At 48.7% G+C, this 15,432-nt stretch overlaps 1 protein-coding gene across 1 annotated transcript in view; it reads right to left on the bottom strand.

Moving 5' to 3' along the window:
- SORL1 (sortilin related receptor 1) overlaps positions 1 to 15,432 on the bottom strand; it is a 151,298-nt gene that overhangs the window by 72,564 nt on the left and 63,302 nt on the right. The window contains exons 12-14 of the mRNA XM_082683701.1: positions 13,615 to 13,703; positions 4,339 to 4,517; positions 2,857 to 3,043 (exon numbers count right to left, since the gene is read on the bottom strand). Coding sequence (XP_082539827.1) covers positions 2,857 to 3,043; positions 4,339 to 4,517; positions 13,615 to 13,703 — 455 coding nt within the window. The remainder of the gene's footprint in view (positions 1 to 2,856; positions 3,044 to 4,338; positions 4,518 to 13,614; positions 13,704 to 15,432) is intronic.

Genomic DNA, 15,432 nt, shown 5'->3' with positions numbered 1-15,432 from the left:
ACAGTGCTTTGGTCCACGAGAACTTTCACAATTTGGGGGTCACGTATCTCTGCCAAAACACCCATTAGGCAGACGAGGTATAGTCCCAGCTCTGCCCTTCACTGCACGACTTCTCTGGGCTGCATCCAACAATCCCAAGGTCAGGCAACCGCTCTAGCTAATTCCCAAAGTCCTGCCCAAAACTTCGATTCTAATTCAGAGAGATTTTCCACATCGATGTGCTCTATTCAAAAGGCTTCACTTATTCTGTTCAGTCCAACGAATACTTATTTAACACCTTCTCCATGAAAGACCAACAGGTACAAGGCTAAATGGTGGTTTATTGTGTCATAATCCACATTTAGCAATTTGTAGGAATTTTTCAGAAGGGAGAGTTTTATTACTATAGGCAGCAATTGGGTAATTTTTACCAAATGGCTGCTTAAAATCTTTTGGGGGGCCAGCTGGAGCTTTAGCTAATTACTTATTTGCTTCCAACGCCAAAGCACCCATTCTCAGGAAGGTTTCCTCAATCTGTAAGTCATGACCTAACAGGCTGTGAATAGACACTCACTGGAGGGTCAAGGGCGGCTTCTGAAAGAGATTCCCTCTGAAATCAGGGAACATATAGGCCAGGAGCTGGGCTTCCCAGAGAGGCCAGAAAGGACCGTCAGTAGCAACCAGACTTTCCAATGCAGTTGTCCCTCAGGAGCTGAACTAACGCACAGAGACTAGAAGCTCCCTCATTCTCATCCCCCCCCCCCACCTACTCCCACTGTTGACCTTCAGACCATCTCCTTCCTCACTGCCACAGTCCAAGGTAACCAAATATTTCTAAGAGCCACACCATCCAGCCAGCTTCTTTCTAGCAACTGCACAAACACAGGCCTTGGTTCATCACCCTTGTCATCTCATTGGGCCTAAAGCCCAACTCTATAAGGGGCAAGGGCAGCTGGTTTTCCTGGTCTATAAGACCAGGCACCTAGTGGGTTTCCATGAAGTTGCTGGGGCGAGCCTGAAGGCCAGTGGGAGCCAGGCCAGTTTACAAGGAAGGCACACCAGCCTCTGGTTTGGGTTTGTTGATGTTTTGGTAGAAGAGGGGCCAATTTCAGAGAAAAACCACAATAGTGGTCATTAAGAAAAAAACTCAAAGAGTTGTTAGATTTTCTCGCATGTTTTTTTACTTCATTTTGTTTTGAAGTAGTTAATGGGGATATGAGAGGGAAGGAAGAGTGCACTGTGACTTCTTCCATCAAGGGCCTCGGCAGTCAGGGAGACATTGGGCCAGCAAAAGCGCTCTGATTAGAATTACAATTTGAAAGTATCAAAGGGAGAGCGGAAGGCAGCACAGGGCAAGAAGGGCACTCGACTGACCCCTCTGGGGACATCAAACAGCTCCGTGGTTTTGCAGGGGAAGGGTCTATGCTTTAATTTTGGAACCACAGAGCTTCCAAAGGCAATGCATGTCTTGTAGCATCTAAAACCCCGCTGTTCGAAGGATGGGTTTACAGACAAGCAGCACCAGGATCAGCCGGAGCCTGGCAGAGCTACAGACCCCCAGAACAAGAGACTCAGAGCTGGCATTTTCAGGAGATCCCAGGTGTTGCACATGCGCACTCAGGTTTCAGAGGCACTGGTCTAGGGCAGGAGCTGGCAAACCCGGCTGGCTGTTCTCGCAAAGAAAGCTTTATGGGGCCATAGCCATGGCCTCATTCACCACCTGTGGCTGGTTCCGTGCTACCATGAGCAGTCTCGGAGCTGCTCACAGCGACCATAGGGCCTCCAAAGCCAAGGCCCTGGTCCAAGCTCTGGACCAGAACATACTTAGAGGCTTCTGGCTTTCCTCAAGATAAGGGTGGCTTTCCCAAAGCAAACCAGTTTTCTTGTGCCTTGGCAACTACTGAGAAATGAGTTCCATGCTTAGGTTGATACCCAGGCTCTACCAAGGGCCCTGCCTTGCCTGGGGTGATCGCATGTGGATTAGAGACTCAAAGTCCTGCCTCAGGGCTCCGAGACCCTACATGCTTTCTGGCTAGAATTTCCTTGTAAAGCTAAGCTCTGTTCTGATCACCGACTCTCCTCAAAAGCCTTCAAAGACCCCCGCCTGCTTACAGAATAAGGCCGGTACCCTTTCCATCTCCATGCTTCGGGATCAGCCTCCGCTCCACTCCATGACCTCACTTTGTACCTCCAAGGCATCCGAGCCAAACGGCCAATGACTTCCCCACCTCTACCCCTCCCCACGGCTGCCGCGTCTCAGACTGCCCCTGTCCACAGATCCAGGTGCTTCCTTAAGGCCCACCTCAAACAGTGCAGCCCCCCACAAACCTCCCAATTTGCCTGCAACACATCAGTCTCCTCCTTCCTGCCGAAGACCACAATAAAAATACCCATTCCTCCTCCAAGGCGCCGGCGGCTTTCGCCCTCTGGCCATGTTATTTGTGCACCTGTAGCTTCTTCTGCTTTCTCCTTTCTCAGCCGTGCTTGGGTACCCTGCTTCAGGACGGAGGGATATACAAATACGTATGTTCTGACATCCCCTCACTTCTGAGAGGCCCCTAAGGAAAAGGAGTGATCTACAGTGGAATTTTGAAGCTGCCCTCCTAGTAATACATATCAGGGTGATCTCTTTCCAAATCAGCTACCACAGTTTCCCCAGGGGTGACACCTCTCCCTCATTTCGTAGCTGTAAGAACGAAATGGAATAAACTAGGTAGAAAGTGCCTAGCACATAAAAAAAAAAAAAATGCTTCATAAATGCTGACTTCCTATGATCTGTCTTCTTTTGCTCAGGGGAAGGGACCGCCTAGCCTGGCAGGCCACACTGCTGGCTGAGGAAGTCACAACCCAAGCCCGGGGCACCAAAGAAGAACCAACCATTCATAGTCCTCTCGTGTGCAAGAGCAGTTGGACACGACCACGGGCCGGTCGAAGTCTTCTCCGTTAAAGCACGTGGCGTGGGGAGTCCTCCGCTTAAAAACCGTCTTGTGTCCTAGCAAACACTCGTTGCCCCGCTCATCTGATGGCGACCAGAGCTTGTAGTCGTTCTCTGTGCAGGGAACCCCTGCGGAAAAGGAAACGCAGCAGGAAGCCTTTGAGGGAGACCTATGCACACGGGCTTTCCCGTTCTCCCCAGCCCCCTGGCCCTGAGACCCCGCATCCGGCGCATCCCACTGCTCAGCAGGCCCACGGGCCTCTGGCGCTATCCCAGGCCTCGAACCGGCTTGTTCTGAGGCCGGGAGGCACCCACGCCAATGGACACCGTGCCTCCTGAAACACAGATGCTCTTCTGAGAAAGCTGGGAAGAAGCAAGCCCCAGTTTGGCCCCATCTAAACTTCTGAAATATTTTAACAGATTCTGCAGTTGCCTCCAGAAGTACGTATCGAGGGGCCTGTCCCCCAGAGAGTTAGGGTCAGGCTGGGTCCTGGAAAGACAGATGGTGTCCTTCGGGAGTATGGTTTCCCGCCCAGCTCTGGAGGGATTGTGGGGCAGGGGGCAGGGTGGGCATGCCTGTAAGCAATGACCTGAGAGAGCAAAAGACAATTTGCTGTCACTATTTCGAAGGTACAGAGTCTTCATCGAAGGAGGCTGAGAAATGGTGAAACAGCCTGGATAACCCCTCAGCCGACCCTCGTTCACTTGGAATTTAGGTAGAGTGGTTCCCACGGGAATTCTAAAGTATGCCTATGTCTACAGTGGAACTCCCTGTCTTCTTTACAGGCGTGTCTTCCCACGGATGACAGGCTGCCTGTACCGGTGCAAAGCTGTCAGCTCGTCACGGTTCCCATCAGCGAGGACTTTCTAAACCCCGGCTGTAAGGCTCCCCGGCTGTTCAGCGGGTGGAAAACACACACGCAGGACAGGTTCCTATTTCCGAGGACCTTATCATCTAGTTGACGGGGGATGATGCAAACAGGGCGACACACACAAGTGCAGAATTCAGGGCGTGAGGTGTAGGCTTATGCTCTGGACCCAGAGATGAGGGGAAAGGTCCCCTGGTGGGACTATTAGCAGGAAGTGCACTGGATCCTGAAACAGGGAAAGGATTTCAACCAGCGGAAACTGAACGGGGAGCAAGGGGGCCACTTCGGTCAGTTGGAAGGACGAGAGCCCAGGCAGGAGGAGGAGGGAAGAGCAGGGCTGCAGGGAGGACGGGGGAGGAGGGACGATGCGGAGTCGCACCTCTGCTCCGTCCTCCCAAGAATGGCCCGAGTCGCTGTCTTCACACGTCCGCGTCACTCGGCGTACACATGTGTTCCTCCTTGCACGGCTACAAACTCCGCGCGGTACGGAGGGCCTACGCGGATGCTCGGATCAGTGAATGTTTCCACAAAAAGGCCAAGGAGGCAGCGGCTTACCCAAGGCATCCGTGGCGTTGACCTGGAGGATCAGCCAGCTGTGGACGTTCTCCTTGTTGGAGCCGAAGATGGTGAAGACGGTGCTCTTCTCTCCGGGTTCCGTGAGGAGCCCGTACACGAACACCGGCCTCTCGGAGAAGATGAACGTTTTCCAGGTCTCCCCTTCATTGGTGCTGTATCTGTCCACAGATGAGGAAGAGGATCCTTGCAGTTAGTCTCTAGGGCAAAGGCTTGGTTCCCAGGTAAGATTCACTGGGGAGGGTGGGGTGGGGCGTTGGTGGGGCTCCCTGGAGAAACGGCTGAAGCAGGGAACGTTCAGCATTGAGGCAGAAAGCAAGGAAGTACTCGGGGACTAATGGGGTCGGGGCACAAGGACAGAGCAGCCAGCTCGATGGGTTCTCTGGCTGGTCACTTTGGGACAATTTGAACATAGAAAGAATAATGATGGGAGCAGATTTTGGGCTAAGTGAAAATAGGGTACGGGTCTCTGAATGATCCTAAAAGGGACAGAGAAGGGAAGGAGGGAACTGTTTTCCTTACATTACAATACATTACAGTACCCGAGCTGCGCTGGAGACAATGACAGCAGGAGAACAATGACCATCCCATCAGCCACGCTCTAATAACCGAGCCGGGCCACATGACCACTGGACGCTAAGGCCACGGTGGGGAAAGAGGGCTGGGGACCAGGGTGCTCACACGGTCTAAAGCTACCGACCCCCAGAGGAATCACTCACTACCGGTGGGGAAATGCAATTCCACAGCGGACCAGAGCCAGAGCCTTCACCAGACGCAGCACCACAGACAATGGGACAACCTGACATTACAGGCCTCCTGGATAAAACACTGTGAATATCACATCAGCTACCTGCGAGCCTGTACCACCGGACAAGTCCAGCATGGCAACATGCTACGTGGTGACTGGTCTGGATTCTTCCAAAGCCAAAGTGAGGCCATGAAAAAGTTTAACAAACCAACAAAAGAAGGCAGGAGGCTTGTTACAGAGACTGAAGAGGTGTTAACGGCCATAGGCAGTGTGTCAACCTTGACTGAACCCTGGACTGGGCACGGCATGGTGGGGGAGGGCCGCGGTCAGTACACACACATAAATATAGTGGATAAGGGAGACTGAGCTCCCATTATTAGGTGTGATAACGGCATTCTGATTGCAGGGGAAAATGCCCTTATTTATTGGAGATACATGCTTTCAGTATTTAGCTGTGAAGGGGCGTGACGGCTCCAACTTGCTTTCCCGTGACTCAGTGAAGAAGGACAGGCAGATGGAAAGACAGGACGAACACGTAACTGACAGAAGGAAAGCAGGCTGGCAGAATGTTAACCGTTGATTCTGAGCGAACGTATGCTGAGTGTTCTTTACACAATTCTTCCACCTTTCCCTGCGGCCTGACAGATTTTTAAGTTGGAGGGAAAAATACGTGCAGAGAAAAGTCTCCAAGGAAGACTACCTCAGAACGAGAAAGCAAGCTCTTGAAAAAAAACTGGCACTGAAAAAACTGTGCTGATTTTATATTATCTTTTGTATTGAAGGGAAGGAGGAGGAGGAGCCTAACACTTACTTCATCACCCAGAACCCTGGCGACATGCTCAGCCTGAGAAAGCACTCAGGGAGTGCTTCCTTTAGGACCTAGCGCTCTAGCTCTAATGACACGCGAAACTTCTTTCTTTCACCTTTCCCATATATTTGAGATTTTAGGTCGACCCCTCATCCTTGACATAAATCTTTTCACAACATCAAGTGATCCATACACTTCCTCCCTAGCTGAGATGACTAAAATGGATACTTCGGCAAGAGGCTGCAGGTTCAAAGCGGAGAGGGGCGAGGCTACAAGGCCACATAAATCATGAATGTCAGAGAGGACTAAGGGACTCCTCTACAGATCCCCCAAAGAGAACAAATTCTCCTCTGGTTGAAACACTTGTGGTTGAAGGCAATTTTGAAACCTATCCGGGGATAAGTGAGCTAGTTCACTTGCCTGGTACCAGCGTGACAAGCTAAGGGCACAGGACCACTTTTAGAGCAAAACAAACCAGCAGCATCGGTCAGTCCATTATGGCTGTCCATCTGCTCTGTGATAATGCTGGAAGGCCATCTATCTGCACATTGCTTAGTTAATGCGATTTAAGAGTTCTTCAAACCCCACATAACCATAGGAAGCCAAGCATCCCATTTCTTGAGAGGTTCCCAGAGGCCTCTGGGAGGACACTTGAATGAGGTGAAGAAGCAGGTACATGGCCAAGCACAGCCATGTATTCGAGAAGGAACTGTGCATTCAGAAAACAATGCTTGTTCAGAATTTCGGGAAGGGGCAGGTCACATTACCACTGCAACAGTTTGGGGGATCATCTACTCTGCACCAAGTTCTGACCCCTAGAGAAGGACTTGTTTTGATGACCTGAAAATGACAAGAACTTTGGAAGAAAACAAACCCACATCCTGTCTGTGCTCCTATAATCATGAAAGACCACACAGAGCCCCAACTTTTAGGAATGGAGGATTCAAAACGTTCAGATAAAAATGCAGTCATAAGCCCCATGGTCAAAAACTCTCAAGAGGATGAAAAGGCCATTTAATAGAAGAATGTAATATAACATAAACAGAAACCAACATGCACTAAGCAAGGGTAGTGTTGCTAGGAAATCAGCTGAAGTGTATCTATGTGGCTGGCTGTCCAAAAAGGTCCTTGATGAACTCGGATTTTTGAACAGCATGTTCACGATGAGAAAAAAATCTTATAACCAAAGGCAAAAAGGTCAAAAGCAATAGTGATTTGCTAGTTAGTTCCAGCTGTAATTCTTACAGTAAGTGATCTGTGGGAACAGTGGCCAAACAAATTCAAAGTGAGTCAAATTATAAAAATAAGTGGTAGATTAGTGGGTCAGCAGGATGGTGGGTTGGTTGTCTGGTAAATTCTACAAAGAATTACCAAAAAATTCTATAATGAACTAGAAAGAATCATCCTTCTGATGCTCAATGGTATAAATAGTAATAATAAGAAAAAAAAAGGCAGAACCACTCAATTTCTATTTTGGTTGTGTCTTTATCAAGAAGAATGATCTTCAAACTGGACACATAGGGAAAAAATTAAGGAAAAAACTAGGGACAATTAAAAGAAAATAAGCACAAAAGAGAGCACGTTCTAGGGAATGGAAAGACTTAAAAATATGACTGCGGCGTTCCTTCTAAGAATCTCTGACAGAATCATGGAGGACAGACAGAGATCTCTCAAAGCCCAGAGGAGGAAGAGTAGCTTTACTCCCGTAAAGAAGAAAAAGTGTTTTCAGCTGGGGCGCCGGGGTGGCTCAGTCATTAAGCATCTGCCTTCAAATCAGGTCATGATCCCAGGGTCCCGTGATCGAGCCCCACATCGGGCTCCCTGCTCGGCATCTCCCACTCCCCCTGCTTGTGTTCTGCTCTCGCTATCTCTCTGTCAAATAGATAAATAAATAAAATCTTTAAAAAACAAACAAACAAAAAGGATGGCTGATCTGATGGATCTTAGAACAGAAGGCAGTCTGCCAGGGTTGGGACTCCCAAGGTTTCACACAAGAGTCACAACAAACGAATCCCATTTTTCATTTTTCATGGTGATCCTCGATTGGAAGAAGAGGGCAATAATACAAAATATTCTTTTTTCATAAGGATCTCTGCGGGCCACACAGCTAGATAAAATTCACTGCTGGTGAAACAAACCCCCAGCGTGCTGATTGTTAACATATAGCGTGACTTCAACCCAAAAGATGACCTCCTTCCCACACAGCTCGATGCCTTAGTCAAAGACATGAGTAACACCGTGGACAGTCAAGCTATCAGATTCACAAAGCAGACAAGGCTAAAGGCACCGATGATGTAGTTAAGGCCCAAACAGGGTTCAAAATGCTTTCATTACATTGACAGGAGAAGTGTAAATGAGAATAAAGTTCCACATGTTGTTTCAAACACCTGACCTGCTCAGATACAGGATGGAGAACATGTGGTCTTTCATGAATCTCGTAAGGAAAAAGGGATCTGCATTTCTTGTGGTTAAACCGAACTTGAGCTACTGGTACAAGTCACAGCGGAGATAGAATCTCAAAAACACGCTGAGCAAAGGAAGCCAAATGCAAACACAGGAAATTCTGGAAAAGGCAGAACCAACGTACGCGGTAAAAATATAATCACACCATCAGTTGCCTCTAACTGGGGTAGGGCAGGAGCAGTGGTGTTGGCTGAGAAGGGGCACGTAGGTCTTTTCTGGGGTGACAAATTCTCCGCCTCTTGACAAGTGACCTCCAGAACAGATTAACGGGTGTCTTTACAATCCAAGCATCTCATGGTGTGGAAACGGAAACCTCAATGTTTTAAAAAAGTAATTTAGTAGAAGCTAAAATGCTGGGGAGACTGTCAGAAGTAAAATCAGTCTTGGGGGTTCACGGGCAGAAACTGAGCATTCCGAGCCCCGTCAGTGTGAATCCCTGCACACTGCTGGGGTCAGACCCAGGCCCCACATGTGAAGGCGCTGACATGGGGAGGCGACATAAATAAAGGATACGCAGACAGAGGAAAGTCACAGCATTGGAGGAAAGGAAGCAGAGCCGTCTGCCACGGAATGGGAGACACGCAAGAGGGATGAGGAGGGATGAATTCCTTTTATTCATGACGGACTAGATGGATAAACAAGTGGCAGAAAGAAGAAACAACCAACAAGCTGTCCCAAAGTGAAACAAAATCCCCTCTGGTCTGGCCACTCCCCACCACTGCAAGCGTCCAAGCAAAGATGGGCGGATCTTCCAACGCAGACCTCAAGGGAAGACCCACGCTGGGCCTGGGAGGCCAGAGCAGATGATGGGGCGTGTGTGGATTCCCGCTGGACGCCTCCCCATGCACAGCCCAGGGCAGTCCGGTCCGACCCATCCAAATCCACATGCCTCCGCTGGCCCTTCAGGGCCTGCTCTTTTCCCCCGCTCCTCCAGGAGGGGTCTGCCCGGCTACAGCAGAGCAGTCCTGCAGACTTTGCCCCCAAAATGCTTAGTCCCCCACCCCCCAGCTTCCGTTCTCACCTCTAGTCTTGCTTCTTTTAAATGTATCCGCCTCGGCTTGCCGGGGCCCAAGCTCTGTAACACAGCTCTAGCTATGTCATTCCCCCACTGAAAATCTTAAAGGGACACGATCACTTCAACAGCCAAGTCTGATCTCTCCCGTGCAGTACACACAGGCCTCGAGCTCCCTGCCCTTACCTACAGATCCAGACCCCTACCCACACCTCCCTCACTTCCTGCCTCTCACCGCCCCCCCCCGGCAATCTGCATTCCATCTTACTAAAGCCTTACACCTTCCATGCTGATGCTTGGTGGGCCTTCTTCGCCCAAGGTCTTTCTAAGTCTGAAATGGCACTCCAACCTTGCTCAAGCTTCCTCTTCCCCCTCCCCCCTCCTCCTGGCCCCCATTCTGTGCTCGCACAGCCCCCTATGCTCCTTCTACCTTACATTCTACTCCGTTTTCATGGCCTGATTTTGCAAGTATATCCTCCTAGGCTGCCATGTGCCAGCAACAAACCCCCTTACTCACTTTTCTTCCCCTGAGACCTGGCACCTTTCCTGGCACACAGCAGGGTAAGTGTTAATTAACATTTGCTAAAGGAGATGAAATGAACAGCACTGTATTTTTTCAACCCCTTCACTGAGTCTCACTTTAAAAGGTGGTAATGCCGGCCCCACTGTAACCCAAAGGCCAGAGAAACCAAGTGAGGGTGGAAATGTCACAGGCGGGGATGGTTTGGCAATTGTCCCCCTGAGTGTTACTGGCGGCATCAGGAGCTGCCACTACCACGCGTGTAGGTGAACTGCCACCTCCCGCATTCTGGAACCCGGAGGTTGCTTCCACAACTCAGGTCCTGAAAAAACAGCTGCTGGGTGTCATCTTTGCACGACCTTTTAGGGACTCCTGGAGGAAAGCCCCCTGAAATCAGAAATCTCCCACAGGGAAAGAGGCTGTTGGGCAAGTCCGAAATATTATTAGTAACTACCAAGGACAGCATTTTGCTGGCAGGTAAACCAACAAGAAGAAAGGGAAATTGATCTCTTTCACGATCAAGCGCATGAATTTGTGTTAATGAACTTGTGCTTGGGTCTTTTTTTTGGCCAAAGTTCAAGAACACAGCAGCCCCTTCTCTGAAGGACACAGGCATTATACGCAAGAAAAACTTGCCTCCCCTGAGCAAGTTCACCGTGCCAGCGTGCTGATGGAATGAATACGTGAATCCCCAGGACGGGTTCTTATTTACTCATTTCAGACATGTAGACACAGGAGCAAAACAAAGCGTTCCACTTCTTGCTCCTGATTTCAATTAGCAGTAACAAAGGTAACAGCCTCAGTGGAGAGTCGAGGCAGAAGCCGAGACAAATAACAGTCAGCTCTTCGTTATCTGGGCTAATCGGGGAAAGAAAAACATGAATCATGTAAAGGTAACAACAATCGAAATGAAACAAAACAACAACCTCACTCTTGCGTTAAGCAATGTTCCAACCTCTGTCCCTACTAAAACTCTTATGGGGGTTCCTGATGTTATCCCGAGTGGCCTTCCTCCCTAAGAGTCTGGGTTAGAACACTTCATTTCAGAAAAAGCCCTTGCCCTGGCCTCTCTCTCCAGCTGGCTCAGAAACATAACAGAGCTACGGGGACCAGGGGCAGCCCCTGATGGACGCCTGACTCACCTTTGCACATGCAGTACCTAGAACAATGCCTGGTTCATTGTCCATGCTCATTGCTGTCATTGACCTGAGATAACATCTAACAGAAATAAGCCCAAGTTCCAGCTTGGGCCCTACCAACTGACAAGTCACGTTATTTCCTCGATTGAAAACAGAGGAAGGTAGACTGGGCCAGCCTCAGTGCCTCCGGGGAAGGGCACACATCCAGGGGGGCCCCCTTTCCTACCTGAGCTCCAGAGACTGTCATTTACACAGAAGACGGTGGGAGGGGTCCCCTCGGAGCCATGCACCCGTCACACGACCACACCTCCTCTGGTTTTATAAATCAATTAAAAAAATATGCAACCTTGGAAGAATGAGTGTGCACAACCTATTTACTAACTGATCAAGCATTTACAGAGTGCCTGTGAGCCTGTCCGGAATAGAAATACTATTCAAAAGACCTTGCCGATGAGTTGAAGAACTCAGGTGTATAATGAAACGGTGACTAATGTTAAGAAGTCCATATGTGATCGATGCCCAATTAACGAGCCCACCAATAAATGCCGTGAGACTCCAGGACAGACATCACTGCCCTAGCTCGGCAACAGAAATCCTCCCTCTGTCCATGCTATGCTCTCACAGTAAGTCATCGCTGTGGTCTGAGGCTAGGCACTAGCTACGGTATTATTTCCTGCTTGTCTTCTGATGAAGCTGATAGCACACAGTGACAGATCAAAAGAAGAGCAGCAGGAGAAGCAGCAAAAAAAACCGAGAGCAACCTACTGAGTGAGTGCCAGGTGGCTACACAGATTGAGGCCAAGCTCGGACTGATATTTGGGACACATGCACCTGTCAACAGGAGGCCGGAATATATCCTCCTACTTGCAAACGCTCTATGTGAACCATATGCACAGGCACCTCCAAATAACCTACAGAAGTAGAAAGGGGCTGCAGTGCCCGTAATCCTTAAGCCCACCAACCCCGCGGTCATTTTTTGTGTCCATGGAGGGCACGGTAATTTTCTGGCAGTGGGGTTTATTTTCCCGGTTGTGTTTTGCTCCATCTAGTGTAGCCATGATGCTGCGTTTCCCTGAGCCCATATGCACCGACAGATGGTGTCAGAGGACTAGAATCATGCTAACTACTTCGGGGGAGCTGGCTTGGAATGCAAACGCCATCTGCAGAGAAGTTAAACAGGGAACCTCAGAAACGGACTCTGCGATCGGGCGGCCACGCGGAGCGTGACACGTATGCTGCCTGGGAAGCCGAACTGTGTCCCCTGCTGTCGTCCTCACACAGCTGAGTCCCCACCATCACACGGCTGACTTGTGCATCTCACCCCTGGAGGATGGGTTCCTGACGAGGGAGGGGACAGATTGTCTTTATTTCTTTACATATGCACTCCCCGGCACAATTCGTGCTTTCTAAATGTGTGAGATGGGAATTGATAAATTAATGGGTAAATCGATACATGGCAGCAGAGCGGGGGAAGCGTGGTGCTTTGTGACTATCCTCCTCTGACCGAACACCAGTGGGAATGTGGATACAGCACTGTGTACAACAGGACTGGCTTCCAGCTCTTGGCCCTAAGAGCAGCTGCTGACCAGCACGGCACAGAGCCGAGATCAGCCAGACACCATGCTTTGCTTCCGTCTGCCCGAAGCCAGCCTACTCAGCGCAGGTCAAATTCACCACGCGGGAAACCAGAGGCTAAGATCTCTCTTTTCAAACCGCCCACCTCTCTCTTGCTGCTGGCTCTGCTTCTAAAAGCAGCAAAGGAAGAGAAGGCTTTCTTCTTTGCATGAAACAAGACCATTGCGGAGGCCTCCCCGTCCTCCTTTGGCAACACATCTCACGGGTTCAAGGCAAATACGGGGAGAAGGGAGGGCCAGTCTGCCCTGATGTACCATTAATAAAATTAACTTTGGTCCTAATTCGGACAAAAATAAAGAACTGGTTCTGATAACATTAGATCAAGTAAGCAGACGTTACAGACTCTCGACACTCTTGCTTTTCAGAGCAATACACTGGCAAAGAGTACAGAATGTGATTTAACGTCACTAACAAATGAGGGCATCCTCGGCCAGTGACTTGACCTTGCTGAGTCTCAGTTTCCTCATCTGTAAAACGAAGCAGTTAACCCCAAACGTCCTTCCAGGTCTGTGGGTATGAACCCCCAAAGCAAATCTGTCAACAGCAAAAGTCACTGGTTACCAAGTAGGGTACACTCTGAAATAATTACTCAGGTATTATTATTATTAATTTTTCTTTCCTGTTCCTATTATCACTCCTTCTAGGTCACACACCAAGCAAAGATAGACATGTTGACATCTCTAGTTAATTTTTTAGTCATCACGAATTTTGTTATTTCTATAAAGCTGCATTTGCCGGCATCAATAAAATGGTATCCTTTGTTTCTTATGAGACCCCCCCTCCTTGAGATAGGAGGTACAGATTATTATCCCTCTGCTATAGATAAGAGAAGTTGAAATAATTTGCTGAGGTCAATCTACTTGTACTCACAGACTTACATCTGGGAGAGCGGTGTGATGTCAGGAGAAAAAAAGTTGCATCAGAGACACTTACTTCAGCTCATTGGTTTCCATGCCCTGGGCGATGGCCATGATGATGCCGCCATGATCTCCCCAAGTATAGTAGTGAGGTCCAGGAAGTGCCTGAAGAGGAAAAGCCAGTGCTGATGCCACCGCTCTGGAGTGACTGGGCAGAAACCATGCACACCCCACAGGCACACACATGCACAGACACACACAGAAGCGCATGCCCATGATGCCAACCACTTGAATACATTTCAGTTTCCAGAGCACATTCACATCCATTCTCTCCTTTGCTCCACACAGCGGTGAGGACGGGACAGTGACCCCTCACCCCAATTCTCTCCCCAAATGAAAAAACAAGGTTCATATTAAAGCGGCTGAATGTAAACAGCAGGGCAAGGAGTCAAGCCCTGATCTCTGGCCCTCTCCCGTGAGAGATTACAACTCAACTGGAGTTTCTACCATGAGTGTACAAACCCACGGCAGCCCATCCTTCCTGCCGATTACAAGAAAAAACTTGGAACAAAATACAAAAAAGGGCTGCCCAAGGATGTTGAAAAGGAAACAAAATCAGGTGGCCTGGGGCAAGGACTTCAAACCTGAGGAGTCACCACGAGGCTGGAGTTTCCTGGTATGGTTTTGTCCCAAGGGAAAGTCCCAGTCCTGGAACACCTTAGTCCCAGGTGGATGGCCGCAGCGTCACCAGAAACCATTTGTGCAGGCCGGGGAGAATGTGGTTGAAATGCCAGCAGGGAGAGTATCAAACAAGTAAATCTTCTGTGTATGAACTCACATAACACTCACCCTAACCCCTAACCATACGTGTATGGAGCAGACTGAAACCAACACAGCAAAGGGTTAGTGAACACAATGGAGAGTTGCACTGTCACCCTCAGAATGCAGGAAGAAACCCATGGTCTGAACCTAAGCAGATTCACTCCACGCTAAAACGAAAATATCCACACCCTCCAGAAGACTATATTCCATGCATGTCATTCACATGTCCAGGAGACAACCCAAAATAACTCAACACAGACACCTGCCAACGAATCATGTTCCGTTCTCAAGGGAAAAGGCAATCAACAGGTGTCAACCCCACCAAGATGGTTCAAATGCTGGAATGACCAAAGACTTGAAATTATTGATCATAACTGTGTCTCATGGGGTAAAGGAAAACACACTTGAAATGAACAAAAAACAAGAATTCTTCCCAGAGAAGTAGAAGCTATCCTTTAAGAAAAGAACTTTAGAACAGAAAAATATAATATGTGACATTAAGAAATTCACGAATGAGCTCAACAACTGAATGGAAATGACAGAGGAACTGGTGAACTGGTGAGAAACACTGAATGGAGAAATTACCCATTCCAAAGAACACTCAGAAAAGAATGAAGAGGGAAAAAGCCCCCAAGACTGGGAGGATAATAATAAAAGGCCTAGTATGTATGACTGAGGTCCAAGAAGAATAGGATAAAGGGACCAGAGCAGGAAAAAAAAAAAATTTTTTTTTGAAGAAATAATAGCTGAAAATTTGCCAAATTTGGTAAAAAGACATACATTTATAGACTCAAGATCAGCCTACCCAAACAGGATAAACACAAAGAAAACCACACCTAGATACATCACATCAAAACTGCTGAACACCGAAGATAAGGAAAAAGCTCCTGAAAGCTTTAGACAAAATGACAGATTGCGTGCAAGACAGTGATGACTGAAATGACTCTAGATTTCTCATCACAAACCAGAGAGGCAAGACGGCTGTAGCACATCTTTAAAGCACTGAGAGAAAATCACCATCAAACCAAAATTCTATATCCAACGAACATATCTCCTGGGAAGGAAGGGGAAA

Source organism: Mustela nivalis (genome assembly GCF_964662115.1).
Source record: "Mustela nivalis genome assembly, chromosome: 9".
Taxonomy (NCBI): Eukaryota; Metazoa; Chordata; class Mammalia; order Carnivora; family Mustelidae; genus Mustela; species Mustela nivalis.
This window is presented reverse-complemented; position numbering and strand designations above follow the sequence as displayed.